At 41.8% G+C, this 14,117-nt stretch overlaps 2 protein-coding genes across 2 annotated transcripts; one reads left to right on the forward strand and one right to left on the reverse strand.

Moving 5' to 3' along the window:
* Positions 1-69: 69 nt before the first annotated feature.
* Positions 70-800, forward strand: LOC6557006 (V-type proton ATPase subunit e). Its single transcript, XM_001984860.2, has 3 exons — positions 70-328; positions 400-447; positions 562-800. Exons 1-3 carry the CDS (start codon positions 234-236, stop codon positions 686-688), a joined length of 270 nt encoding a protein of 89 aa, XP_001984896.1. The 5' UTR covers positions 70-233; the 3' UTR covers positions 689-800.
* Positions 801-1,395: 595 nt separating this feature from the next.
* On the reverse strand, positions 1,396-12,572 carry LOC6556968. Its single transcript, XM_043215335.1, has 13 exons — positions 12,447-12,572; positions 10,806-12,294; positions 10,563-10,735; positions 7,747-10,477; positions 7,240-7,707; positions 7,038-7,169; positions 6,555-6,617; positions 4,744-5,622; positions 3,540-3,938; positions 2,507-3,470; positions 2,379-2,443; positions 2,150-2,321; positions 1,396-2,079 (listed from the first exon to the last, which is right to left on the reverse strand). Exons 2-13 carry the CDS (start codon positions 11,811-11,813, stop codon positions 1,919-1,921), a joined length of 7,215 nt encoding a protein of 2,404 aa, XP_043071270.1. The 5' UTR covers positions 11,814-12,294; positions 12,447-12,572; the 3' UTR covers positions 1,396-1,918.
* Between the last annotated feature and the right edge of the window lie 1,545 nt (positions 12,573-14,117).

The raw sequence follows: 14,117 nt of genomic DNA on the forward strand, positions 1-14,117 counted from the left end.
ATTAAAGAGTCGTTCATCTCTAATTGGAACCAGACTCACCCAACTGCAGTGTGGCAGCCCTGTCAACATATGTTTCTGTCCCATGTCTGTCATGTGATATTCACACAGCTTGAAAAAGTGCCTTATTCGTGATCGCTTATTTATAATTTGCAGTTTTCTGTTCAATTCATAAATCTGCTGATCTCGGCAGAACTGCAGTATTACGCCTAAGTTATAGAAGGAGTGCTGACAAAATGGTTGAAGCTTACGTTCCTCCCGTCATTATCACCTGCATCTGGGCATTCATTGGCATAATTTGCCCCTTCTTTGCTCGCGGCCCCAACAGAGGGTAAGTAATTCTAGTTTTTCGAATTATCTGCATTAACTAAATGTAATTTTCTATCTTAAACATATATTTAGCGTGACTCAATGCTGCATAATGCTTACTGCTGTTACCTGCTGGCTCTTGTAAGTTTTTTCCTCTTGTTGACCATGAGACTCATTTTTGCATACATATATATATATATAAATGATAAATAGTTATGATAAATATATTGACAACCTTATCGTCTTTTTATAAAGTTGGCTGTGCTGCTACTTGACGCAATTGAATCCACTGATTGGCCCCAAACTATCAATGAACGAAATTATGATCATGGCACGTGAATGGGGCAACGAAATCAAAGACACCATGGATGTCGTAGCATAAAAGTGGAAACATGCACACATTCCTTTATTTTAAACTTTGTTAATATTTCTGTCATTAATTTTGTTCCCATCCCACAAAAATTAACATATTTTTTCAAGTGCCCTGTTATAAACTGTTTAAGTTTGCATTATATTATATACAAATGAATAAATTCCATATGTATGTATGAAAAATTAAAAAATGTTTATTATTTACTTGCAAAGCGTATTATGATTAATTAGAAGGAAACATTCCCGGCCCGAGAAAGTTTTTGTTTTGTTGCAGCAGCAGCTGATTCTCTATTCGAAATACATAACATCATTATGTGTTTGGCTATTCCCTTTAGACAAACTGCTGATCAGCTAAAGCAGAGATCGAAGTCTTTCTCTAAATAACTTATAACTGGCTGTTTGTCCCAAGTACCAAGCAAACGAAGCCAACGTTTGCTGCCATAATCTGTTGCAAGTCAGGATCACACATAGAAAATTCTCTCATTAAGCTAACGATTTTATTCAGACATATGTCAATAGAAAATATATAAATTCAGACCATCCAAACGACTCATTCTCTGCAAAGATGCCATCTGCAAGACTCTATACCTTCCCGTTTTGCTAAATTAAATCCTAACCAAGACAATCTATATTGCTGAAGCTGTTCTTGATCAGCGGTAAAAGCTGAGTCAAATATTATTTCGTATATGTAGAAAAGAAAACACCAAATCATCCGCATTCAGTTTAAGTTCAATAAAAGTTTATTTATTTAGTAACTACGCAAAACATAAATCACTGAATGGTTTAAAACATATAGTATGTATATATATAATAATAAGTATGTATATTGATGTATGAGTGTATATGATATTATTGAAATATTTATTTACACTTTAGCGCTAATCAAATTTACAATTTGCTTAAATAAAATAATTCAAAACTTCATTTTGATTTAGAAACAAATGAGAGGAAACAGCATTGCATAATAAGAAATAGGAATAGAATGAAAAAAAAAAAATCAAAAACAAAAATAAGAACAAAACAAAAAGCTAAACAATGGCAAATCAACTGAAAACTGTGTGACTACATATTTACAGACAATCCCAAAAAACATAATTCGACAAGTTTTTACTTAATAATTTATCAAAATCGAAATCATGCCAGTTCCGTTGCCGAACAGTATTTGGGTGCTAGCAATGTTAATGACTTGTCATGAATACGGGAAACGACAACCGTAACATCTTTACACGGATTCTCATATCTATGTATTTGTAGAGCCTGCTGGTGTAGCTGTTGATGATGCTGGTTGTGGTTGTGGCGCTACCACGGCTGCTGCTGCTGCTGGTCCTGTCAAATTCGTTTGAACCGGTGCAGCGGCTGGAGAATAATATGCGGTTGTAGTTGGAGCGTTTGTGCTAAGAGCTAACCGGATACACAGGGAAAACAAAAATGATTACAACATGCGCTTTACTTTGATGGAATTGCGTCTTACATTGGCGCAGTGCCTTCTGAAACTTTTCATATTCAACATAGTGCTTCAAACGCAGTTCGTCCTCCTCAATCAGCTGCCGCTGACGTAGTAGCAGCAGTCGCTGGTGTTGGTTTGTGCCCAAACGTGAATTGCACAACTGATTGACCAACGAGTCCAGATTATGCTTTATATCCTGTAATCATAATCATATTAATTTAGTTTGAAATGCATATTGCAACTAGTTGCGTACCGATTGAATATCGCTTGGCAACAGATGAGGATGAGTGGCTGCCAGTGACACGGGCTCCTCAGCAACTGCAATTCGAATATAATTAAAGATCAATATATATATATATATAGATAGAACTTAAAACTTACCTTCAGCAACGGCTGGATTGAACAGCGGCTGCAGGACATGCTGCATGGTCTGGGCTGGTTGCTGTGCTCCTACCAGAGGCGCCTGTTGCAGCAGCTGACCCGCCATATACATGGATTGCTGCTGTTGTTGCTGCTGCTGCTGCTGCTGTGTAAGTAGTTGGTGAGTTGGCATACCCAGTTGATGTGGCTGCATCTGTTGTCCAACGCCAACGCCCATGGCCATCATCAGGGGTGAGAGCTGATGCATTTGATCGGGCTGCGCCTGCAAATACTGCTGTGTTGCATGCGGTGGCTGCGGCTGCTGCTGCTGCTGCTGTGACTGTGATGTGGGTAATGTAAACTGTTGTGCAGCTTGCTGCTGTTGCAACAAAATTGGCTGTTGCTGCTGCTGCTGTTGCTGCTGAGCAATGAGTTGAGTTTGCTGCTGTGACATTTGTTGCAAGGGTATTTGTTGTTGCTGCACAGCATTTACCATTTGCGGAAGTGTGCCTATTGGTGGCTGATGAAGCTGCGGCATATTTGAATACATGTGTTGTTGCTGCTGCTGCTGCTGTTGTTGCGGATGCTGCATTTGAAGACTAGACGGCTGAGTCGTAGCACCAACTTGAGTCTGTGGCACCATCACGCCCACACCGACGCCTGGCGGTGCGGCTTGCTGCTGATAAATCAATTGGATGCCATTAATGGCCATCGGAACGTTCTGTATGGGTGAACTAATTAGCTCAGTGGGTGTGTTGACAGCGCTGCCATTTTGCATGGCATTAAAGTTATGTCCCTGCCCAGCAGCAAGGCCTGCCACCTGCAGATCGATCTTCAGTTGATTCTGTGTCGCCTCGTCCATGGCAGTCTTTTGCTCCTGCACTCGACTCACGCTGAATCGGGACACTTTGCGTGCATTGACAACCGGCACGGGTTCATCAGCTGCTTTGGCAGCAGCGGCCACATTTGTCGCAACGTTTGGCGCCTGCAAATTTTGAGATTTAAAGAGACATTAAAAATAATGAAATGGCAATGTAGATTGCATTTGCTTCACCTCCTCAGTGTTATCGACATTGCGCAGGGCAGCCAATTTTTTCTCCAGATCGGCTATAGAGTTTTGATTAAGTGCTCCATTGCTAGCATTCTTGGCATCGCCGCCCACACTCAAAGTATTTGACAATTTATCCAAGCTCTCCTGTTTGGTCAGTTTCTTGTCGGTGCCACCAGTCTCAACACTAGCTATGCTGTCAACGACCTGGCTCGGAGTCTCGTGGTTAATGTTTAGATTCGATGCTGGCAGTTGCATATCGGAGCCCAGACTGTTGTCGATGGAAGTGCGTCGCGAGTTGTAAACGGATGAGCCACGTGCCGAGTTTAGAACTGCGGTGGGTGTATTTTGTCCAAGCGAGGCCGCCGATCCACTGCCACCACCCACGCTGCTTGACTTGGTGACCTGTACATTAAAATATACGATTGGAGTCGGATTAAATACATAATAAACTCCTCAGCAAACTTGCGAGCAAGCGCAACACAGAAACAGTTAAGGCTGGCCAAAAACGTAAAGCGTTAGTAAATAATAAACAATTAAATCAAACAACATTACAACAACTACAATAATATTACTCAAAGCCATTCGATAAATTGGTGAACAAGTTTCAATTACTTAATACAAAACAAAAAAAAACTCGCAATCATTTCGGTTGACAACAGCAAAAGTAAAACAAATAAAGCAATACCGAAACCAGTGCGAATGAGTTCGTTATTATTGTTTTAAGATAATTTCTTGATTACAGAGTTGTGATATAAATGTAATAAGTAAAACAAAACAAAAAAAAACAATATTGGTGACAATTCCATTGTAATCCAGGCACTGCTGCAAATTCTACGTAAATAGAATGCTGACAACATTTATGGAATTGATTCTAAGAGAGAGAGTATGGAGCAAATGAGCAAAGGGTTAATGAGGCCAGTACCAAAATGTTATACTATTTAAAAGACTTTAGTTAGAGCTTTGCAAAATGTTTCGCACTTAGTAATTCAAAAGGACGCCAGCTTAAATATGAATATTATTAACAATAAAAACAAAAAGCTGTACTTTTATTATGGTTGTGTGTGTGTGTGTGTTTAAAACAATAGATACGCAAATCTACACAATACATAAATTAAGAGGCAAAGATAAAAACCGACTACGATTTACGATAAAAAAAAAAACACAACAAAGTTGTTCATTTTTTTTTTTTTGTTTTTTTGCTACCAACCACTGTCTCTGGACCAGTTTGCGCCGGCTGCTGGGCGGACAAGGCTTTCATCGATGCAATTGCCGGCGAGGCTTGATAAGTGCCGGGTCTGCTATTGATGGAGGCAACAACGGCTGAGGCGAATGCATGCGCATGCGTTATATTCTCCAGTTCGATTTTTAGCTGTTCCAGTGTATTGGTGGCACCGGGTGGCTGCACTGCGCCCAGTTGAGCGGCCGTCTCTTTGGATTTGTCGGCATTCGCTTTGGCAAGGTCGCGAGCCTTTTTGCCCGCCTTGCTGCTGGCTGGCATCTCGAATGTAATGTTCACCTCGCTGAGGTCATCCAAGCTACGGGTGTGCTTTAAATCATCCACAATCTTCAATTGACGATTCAATGGCAAATTCAAGCTTCTCGGTTTTGCTTCGCTGCGCGTTGACTCCAATAGCATTTGGACTCGACTTATCGCCAGACTGCGTGCTTTCTGCTCGGAGTTTGGCTTTTCCAAGCCACCGCCGCCGCCATCCAATGGCTGAAATGGCTCATTGCCTGTGGGCGTAATGGCGTTATCCGGCATATAGTCAATCGACAGCGATGTATATTCCGAGGCAGTGCTGGTTTTGCGTGAGGCCGAAGCAGAGCCTATTGTCACGTCATTGCTGTTGTTGCCCGCATCCCTAGAGGTTGTCGAGGAGGACGAGATGGTTGAAGTGGTTGTTGGTGGCGTTGCTGCATTCAGTTGCAATTCGGCATTGCTTTGGGTTGCAGAAGACTCGCGCCCTTTTATCTCACCAGTGGCGGATTGTTCAGTTCCCGCGGCATCGGCGGCTCCTCCATTTGAATCCGTGCCTTGTGCTGAAGGCTCGAACATCTTAGTGATGTCGCTCGCGGTTTCATCCCGCTAAAATAATTGGTTCGTTGAAATGATATTTATATACTTTTTTACATATCAATAAATCTAACATTTTCTTCTTTTTTTTTTTTTAATTTTCTAAACCCTTGCAAAAGATATATTTGCTTATTAACAAGTTCTGAGTTGTAAAATGAGAAAACTAACGATAAGTAAAAATTGTTCGAAAAATATAATATTATAAAAACAATCGGACAGAATTTGGAAAATCGTTAACTGGTTCAATCGTCTCTCTGCAAGGGTATTTATTCATCGGATCTCCGAATATATTTGTTCTATCATTTTGTTTTTGTCAGTTTTGAAATTAAATTTGACTAATAGACGCCGGTGAACTAATAAGCATAAAATATATAGAAAATAAAAATACATTTCAAGGGTATTAAAAAACAAAACAGAGTATTTGAAAATTCGATCCAGATAATTTACAATTGACACCAATATAAATCATTTTCCTAGCATCAATTGCTTTTCAAATCAAATACTTATTGCTAAATAAATTTACTTATGTAGATATTAGAAAATTGTTTACGAAACAGAATTTTTCAAATATATTAGGTGCCAATTGAGACTAAGCGGAGAGACTACTTTCAAACTGTCAAAAGCGAAAGTAAAATATATCCTGAAATGTTCGGTTCAATGTAATTGATACATTTTGGTTTGTTTTTAAAGAAAAGTTGATAGTGTGCATGAGTGCGTTTTCTTAATTAGTTTTTTGTATCAATATGAATAAGAAATTTAAAGGCAGCTTCGAACATCTTGAAAACAAAACAAAAAAATATAGATATTTACATATACATCGGCGAAAACGTGAAATGATAATCCTATTAAGTAAAGAAAGAAGTTCGCGTTTTAAACTATATATATAGTATGTATGTAGTATATACGAGATAATATAAGCCCTTAAAAGTGCACTTAACACTTACAGATCTATGTCTTTGATGTGTTCTAAATGTGGAACGCTGTCGAGTTAGAGACGCGTGACGGACCTGTTTTATTTTAAAGTAGTAGAGATATACAACATACAATCAAGTTAAACATTTCATTTCATTTGACTTCTGGATTAGCTCGCATGAGAACATTTAAGGTTTATACATATATATATATATTTTTGGTTATCCCGTTGATGTTACTGAGAAATCGTATCTCTTAAATATGTGCTCTCCATTTAATCAAATCAATGTTTAGTAAATAAGATTCCACAATTGGCTTAACTGGTCCGCTGGAATATGAAGGCTGTGAATAAACTCTGAAACAGATGCGCTCCATATCAAAATCTTCAAAGCCTTAGAGAGCATGTGAATCGAACCACAAGTCGGAACGCATTTTACAAAAAAAAATGTTTTTTTTTTCTTTGTCATAATTCAGAACAGAAAAAGTTAGTTAGGATTAGTTGCAAGTTAAAGTACCTTCTCAATGTTGCGTCGATAAGTGGTTGGAATTGGAATTTGTTGTGGATTCTGCTTAACCTGCTCAACAATATCGTTTATCATCTCTACAAATACGGTATTTTGACAGTTGGACAGTAAATCTTGCGCAATCTGTAACAATTTGGAGTTGGAGCATTAGAATTTGATTGTTTTATTTTAATGCATGGTTGTTTGTGCTTACCAGTTTGTTGGCAATTTCAACTGGATTTACATCGCTAATGTCAAATTTAAATGTTATCGTCTTCAGCTTGTTTTCCATATGGCAATTAATGACACTGCCGTCATCCACGCTGGTCACGCTCAGCTTTGGTATGCGCTCGTTCCCGCTACGATTGGAACGACGCGGCTTCTGCATACGTGATCCAGCATGTTGCTGCTGCTGTTGTTTTTGCTCCTTTTCGGCGTCTGCAGGATTGTTGGCTGGTGTCTGTTGCGGCTCAATGCTTGGAGCAGCAACTGCTGCATGCTCCGGGGCCACAGATGTTGCCTGTTGATTTATGGCTATGTTCGGTAACTGCTGCTGCTGCTGTTGTTGTTGTATTGGTTGTTGTTCAGCTAATGGTTGTGTGGGTTGTTGCTGCTGCTGCTGTGGATGTTGTTGTGGCTGCTGCTGTGGATGTTGTTGTGGCTGCTGCTGTGGATGTTGTTGTTGCTGCTGCTGTTGATGTTGTTGTTGCTGCTGCTGTGGTTGTTGCTGCTGCTGTGGTTGTTGCTGTTGCTGCGGTTGTTGCTGCTGCACGATTTGAGCCTGTGGTTGACCATGCAATAGCTGCTGCAGCTGCTGCTCCAATGGTATTTGTTGCTGCATTGGCTGCTGTGGATTTTGTAGGAATGGCTGCTGTTGCTGCTGCAGTTGGCTGGAGGCGGCTGCATAGTTAACTAGTTGCTGGGCTTGCTGCTGTTGAGCATCAGCAACATTTGCAATTGGCTGAACAATTTGCTGTGGCTGTTGCTGCTGCTGCTGTTGTGGCTGTTGCACCGACTGAGCCTGATTATATAGAGTCGGAAGAGTTTGTGGATGCATGTTCGCGGGCACCTGCATTTGCCCTTGCATTAGCATAGTTGTCGGCTGCTGTTGCGACATGATTTGTGCAGCACCGGCAACCAGTGGATGTTGCATCGTCATTTGATGTGGCTGCGCCAATACATTTGGAAGGAACTGTTGTTGTTGTTGTTGCTGCTGTTGCTGCTGCTGCTGCTGTTGAGCGAATTGTTGCTGCTGATGCAGCTGCTGCAAGTGATGTTGCTGAAGAATTTGCTGTTGTGTTGTTGTTTGTTGTATGGGCGGTTGTTGCATGGTTGGTTGTTGTATTGGTTGCTGTTGCATGGGTGGTTGTTGTATGGCTGCTTGTTGCATGGGTGCCTGTTGCATGGGTGCTTGTTGTTGAATGGGCTGCTGCTGCTGCATAGTTGATTGCTGCATTGCCTGTTGCTGAAGAGGTTGTTGTTGAATGGGTTGCTGTTGTTGTATGGGTTGTTGCTGCTGAATTGCCTGTTGTTGTATGGGTTGTTGCTGGATAGGTTGTTGTTGCATAGGTTGTTGCTGAATGGGTTGCTGTTGTTGTTGTATGGCTTGTTGTTGTATGGGCTGATTTGGAATGGGTTGCTGATTGTGTGGTGGCAACTGATGCTGCTGCGGCATTGCTTGCTGTGATACTGGCAGCTGCTGTTGTTGTTGCATCTGCTGTTGCTGTTGTTGTAGTGCATACGGCTGCTGTTGCTGTGAAATCTGCACTTGATGCATGGCAAGCGGCGCCTGTGCCTGTTGTTGTTGCTGTTGATAATATTGCTGCTGTTGCTGCTGCACAAGATCCGTTGCCGGCACATTGTTTTGCATAATTTGCTGCAGATGCTGCAAGGGTATTTGCTGTACATTCTGCTGTTCGACCAGATGTTGCTGCGGTTGAATTATAGCAGCAGGTTGTTGTTGCTGTTGGGCAACTGCAACTGGTTGCACCTGCACCGGCACCTGTACCTGTTGGGGCAACAATTGCGATGGCGGCACGCTCGCTTGCGCTGCTTGTAGCTGTACCACTGGCTGCTGAACTGCCTGCTGTTGTTGCTGCTGCTGTTGTTGTTGATTGCCTGTGGGTGAAATAACCTGACCATGTCCATTCGCAATGTCCTGCATGGAGTTGGCCGTATTCTGTTGATATGAGGCCATCTGCGGGTTCTGTATGTAATGAACTGTCGTCTGATGTTGCTGAACCTGAGCCATCGCAGCGGGTGCAGCGATTACTGTCTGCTGTCCTGGCAATGACTGGGGCATCTGTTGCTGCTGCTGTTGTTGTTGCTGCTGTTGTTGTTGCTGCTGTTGTTGTTGCTGCTGTTGTTGTTGCTGCTGTTGTTGTTGCTGCTGTTGCAATTGAGCGCCACCGTTTTGAATGGAATTGGTGGATCTTGGTACCATTTTCTGTGGATCGGTACTGCTTGTGTTGGTACCCAGACTTGTCTCCGAATCGACATTTGGCATTTCGAGCTTGGTCGGCAGTTCCGTTATAATAATTCCATCCTCCTCGTCGTCGGACTCATCCTCCTCGTCGTCTTCCTCCTCAACATTTGTGGGCAAGCTCTCCTGCTGCTGTTGCAAGGCCAGCTTTTTCTGGAGCTTAATTTCGGTTTGGCGCTGCGTGCGTTCCTTGAGCAGCGATACAACCTGCACCTTGAGCAGGCGCGCCACTGCCCTTGAATCATCCTCCGATATGATGTTCTCCTTCATCATATCCTGGGCAATTTGCTCGTACTCATCGTGATCTATATTGAACTCAAACTGAATGGCCTCGTTTTCCTTGTGGCGTGATGAGCGTTTCTTTGGGTCCATAAATCGCAGACGAAACTCAATAATGTTGATGCTGGGATCCGAGAGGAACTGCTCCGAGGCAGTCGGTTCCACACGTATGCCAATGTCCTCATCGAAAAATTCAGATTCGAGCAGTTCGTTGCATCTGGGACGATCTTCCTTTTTCAGCTCAATGCAACGCTCAATGATGTCCCTCACATTGGGATCTTCGACTTTGGAGAGGGCAGCCGGTTTAATGCCAGATATGACCTTCTTGTATATCTGGGCTGGGCCCTTGCACTCGCTGTAAGGATATTCGGATATGGCCATCTCCAACATGCACATGCCAAATGCATAAACGTCCACCGATTCATCATAGTGCTCCTCGTACATCTCGGGTGCCATAAATTCAGGTGTACCAATCACAGATTTAGCATGGGACCGATTTTTTAGAGTTGCCAGTCCCAAGTCACCGATTTTAACGCTACCAGTGGTGCCAGTTATAAAAATATTATCACATTTCAAATCACGATGAATTATAGGAAATTGACGAGTATGCAGGAAGTTAAGACCCTTTAAGATCTGACGACACCATGACTTCAATACCTTTGGGTGTATTTTTTTGAATCGTTTTAAATACCTGCAAATACAAATGCAATCGATTATGTATCGATTAATAAATGGTTCATTCAATGATTGATCTGATTAGCTCCATTTTTACTTACGACTTTAAAGTACCAGATAACATTAGTTCGGTGACTAGTACGATGTTCTTTTTGCGTCCAACAGGAAACTCCCAATACGTATAGAATCGCACAATGTTTGGATGCTGCAATTTCTTCAACATATCCGCTTCTTCTCGGAATCGAGTGCGTTCACTTTTCTTCACTTGTTTATCCTGCAAAAACAGACATATTTACATAGTTACAAATTCCAAATTCATTATGTATTTAATTTTATTTACATACCAGCAACTCGCACCAGGCGACTGGCACTCCGGTTAGAGTGTCTAGGCCGCGATAAACGGTCTTAAAGGAACCACGACCCACTTCTATGTCGTATTTGAAGAAGCGTGTGCATGGCGACAATGCTATCGGATCATCATCCTCATCGCTTTTACGTTCTTTCTGCAGGGACGTCACTGACGAGGTGGCCGATGTGGTGAGTGCCGATGATGGCAACAGAGCCACCGATGACTCTGTACCAGCAACAGTTGCATCGCCGGCAATTCCCTCGCCTCGCTCCGATTGCTTGGACGAGTCCGCGAAAACCTTTGGTTGACTTTCATCATGGAGTCCCTCGCCATCGTGCTTCTCCTCGACGTAGAAGCCAACGCGCTTAACACCGCTTGGCTGTTTATTGGCTGGCTTGGATGGCACATCAGTTTGAGTCTTCTCAGTCTTCACACTGCGCGACGCCTCGTTAATGATGGTGTCAATAATCCCAGCTACTTGATGATTGGCCGCTTCAGTAGTATTCGATCGGGTCGGTGTACGAAATGTCTCCTCCAAACGTTCAGCTTCGCGCGATAGCACCTCAATGTTGTCATCGTAATCGCGTGGAAACTCGGTTTCTAGCTCCTCAAACTGCAACGGGTTGGCATTTCGGTTCGATTGCTCAACGTTCTTCCGCACAAAGCGTATTGGCTGCACATTATTGTTAGTCCCCTTTGCTGGTTTTGCTCCCTTGCCGCTTGGCGCTTTGAAAGGCATTCCGCTGGTCATCGATTGGGGCCCCGTCGACGATTGTTGCTTTACCGCTGGCTCCAGTCCCGTGTCAGACGACGATTTTCGATTCGATTCCACTCGCGGTTTCGGTTTGGCATCTGCAGCAGCAGCAGACGCTGTTGGGGACGGCGACGGGGACACAACAGCCTTGGCTGGCATGTTTTTGCTTTTATCCGCGGATACTACACCAGCGTCTCGATTTTTCGGGCTATTGACTGCATCTGCTGACGGCTGCGCATCATTATCCATTGTTTCCTCATTATGTTCTGCAACGGCAGTGTCCGTTGCCTCGAGGCTAAGTCCCTCAACGATGGACGAATTGCCTCTGGTTGATGTCGTCTCGGTTCTCTCCTCTTGCACCTCCCTTGCACTCCGACTACTGTTGACCACCGTTCTGCCAGTTATGGTGCTATTTGAGAACTGGCGCAGTAACCGACTCCAGATATTATTATTTTTACTATTGGCTAATGGTGAGTCTGCAATGGACGGCTCCACGGCCGGTGCTGTTTGATGAAACTGAGTGGTGCTGGTGGTGCTACTAATGTGTACAGGAACCACTGGTTCCTGTTTGCGACGATATTTGATCTTCTGTGCGGTGCCTTTTAATTTACAAGTCGGAATAATGCTTTTCCTTGGTGAGGCACCTCTACTCGAAGCACACTGTACCGGTTTTTGGCTTTTAGGCTCTTGCACAGCAGTTTGCTCCTCACCAGAAATATCTGAGTTATTTCTGTAAAGAAAGGGAAGCCGATATATATATAGACATATACATTGCGAATATTTCAAACATATTTAAATTACTTATTATATTATGTGTTTCATGTTATTTTTTTCGCTATTTGAAATCAATTATGCACTTTTTTAATTATGTCCAGATCTCACCTTTGAGGTTGCGTGGTACTGGAAGAAGTACCATCTTCGCTGATGGTGCTTTCCTTCCGAATACTGTTTGTGGGTACGACCTCTCTATGTCGTACAAAGTCGCAAAGGGTTTGTCCAATTTTGCAATATTTTCAACAACCAATGGCCAAGGTGGAATCTGCACAAAAATCCAAGGTTCACACTTTCATATATATATGCATATTCATATATATGTGCGCATATATATATGCATGTAAAATAGTTTTATTGTCGGTAATTGATTTGTTTCAGCAATAAGAAAAGCCGATTAATCGATTTAACTCTTGTTGCAGCAGCAACAGCAGCACCAATAACAGTTTGCTGATGAAAATATTGTATATAGTATTCTATTCGGGCTGTGCATTTTTGTTGTTCTATGCAATGCTCGAAACGTTGCTTATTACTATTGATATTTCACTGCGCCTGTGCTCTAATAACATACACAAAAAAAAAATGAGCGAGTATGTATGTATGTTTTTGAATCGAAATACATTCATAAATACATATACATATCTATGTACTGTCTGTATGTATGTATGTCTGTCTGCCTGTCTGTTTGTCTGTGTGTATTGAGCATATGTACTTTGTGCTGTTCGATTGCAAAACAGCTGTCAGAGGCAGCAGCAGTCGGTTTTTTGTTTCTTAGGGTGTATCTTAATTATGAGTCATAAATCCCAATTGCACCAAACTACGCCTACTTTTGCTGACTTCTGGTTTTCTTTTTTCCTTTTTGTCTTCTTTTTATCCGATCGCACAGTGACACACGTACATACGTGAGTACTTATATTGATGTACTCACCTACACATGCAAATACATTTTTAAGTGCATGTGTACGTGCATAAAAAACATATGTACAGATATATATAGATGTGTACAATTTAAATGTTGTTTCACTATGCAATTGTTTTATTTATGCTGCGTGTTATCACAACACGAACATTATTTAGAGTCGCACAAAATGTATGCACTGATTATGATGTCATAGACGTGGAAAACCATCAAGCAACTAGCATAGAAAACGCGTTTGGCATGTCTTTGCCACGGCTATATTGAAAATATGTGGTAGCACTGTATACTATACGTAAATGAAATGTGCAAAATACATCAAAATAGTAGCACATTCATTAAATTTCACAACAAATTTACAAAATATACCGCCACATATGTAGCCGTCCCCGCACCCACAACTGTGATCTATCGATAACTTGTGTATGTCTTTGTCGATGTGTATTTTTCGTTCGTTTAATGCTCGTATTTGATGTACCTAGCTTGTGGCCGTTTGGTGTTAACTCACTATTCACACTCGCATGTTTGCATGGCACTTGTATTATTTGGTTTCCGCAAGAATTTTAGACTATATTTTGTTCTATTTGTTACACAAGAGCAACACTAATTAGAGATGGCCGATAACTGATGTACCTGCTACTTGTCATAAATATCAGATGGTAGCTAGTCAAATATATTCGACGACTATCGATACTTCAATATGTTCGATATTTATCAAGAGGCGTAAGCTTTGCATTGGCGAATAAACTGTTAATTGCTTACATTTCAAAAATAATATTTGGCTAGCTAATTGTGATTAGGTCAACTAATTTTTGACAGACTGAGATAATACATATAAAAAGGAATTCATTTAGGTTGGACACAAA

Source organism: Drosophila grimshawi, unplaced genomic scaffold (assembly GCF_018153295.1).
Source record: "Drosophila grimshawi isolate 15287-2541.00 unplaced genomic scaffold, ASM1815329v1 contig_44, whole genome shotgun sequence".
NCBI classification, from domain to species: Eukaryota; Metazoa; Arthropoda; class Insecta; order Diptera; family Drosophilidae; genus Drosophila; species Drosophila grimshawi.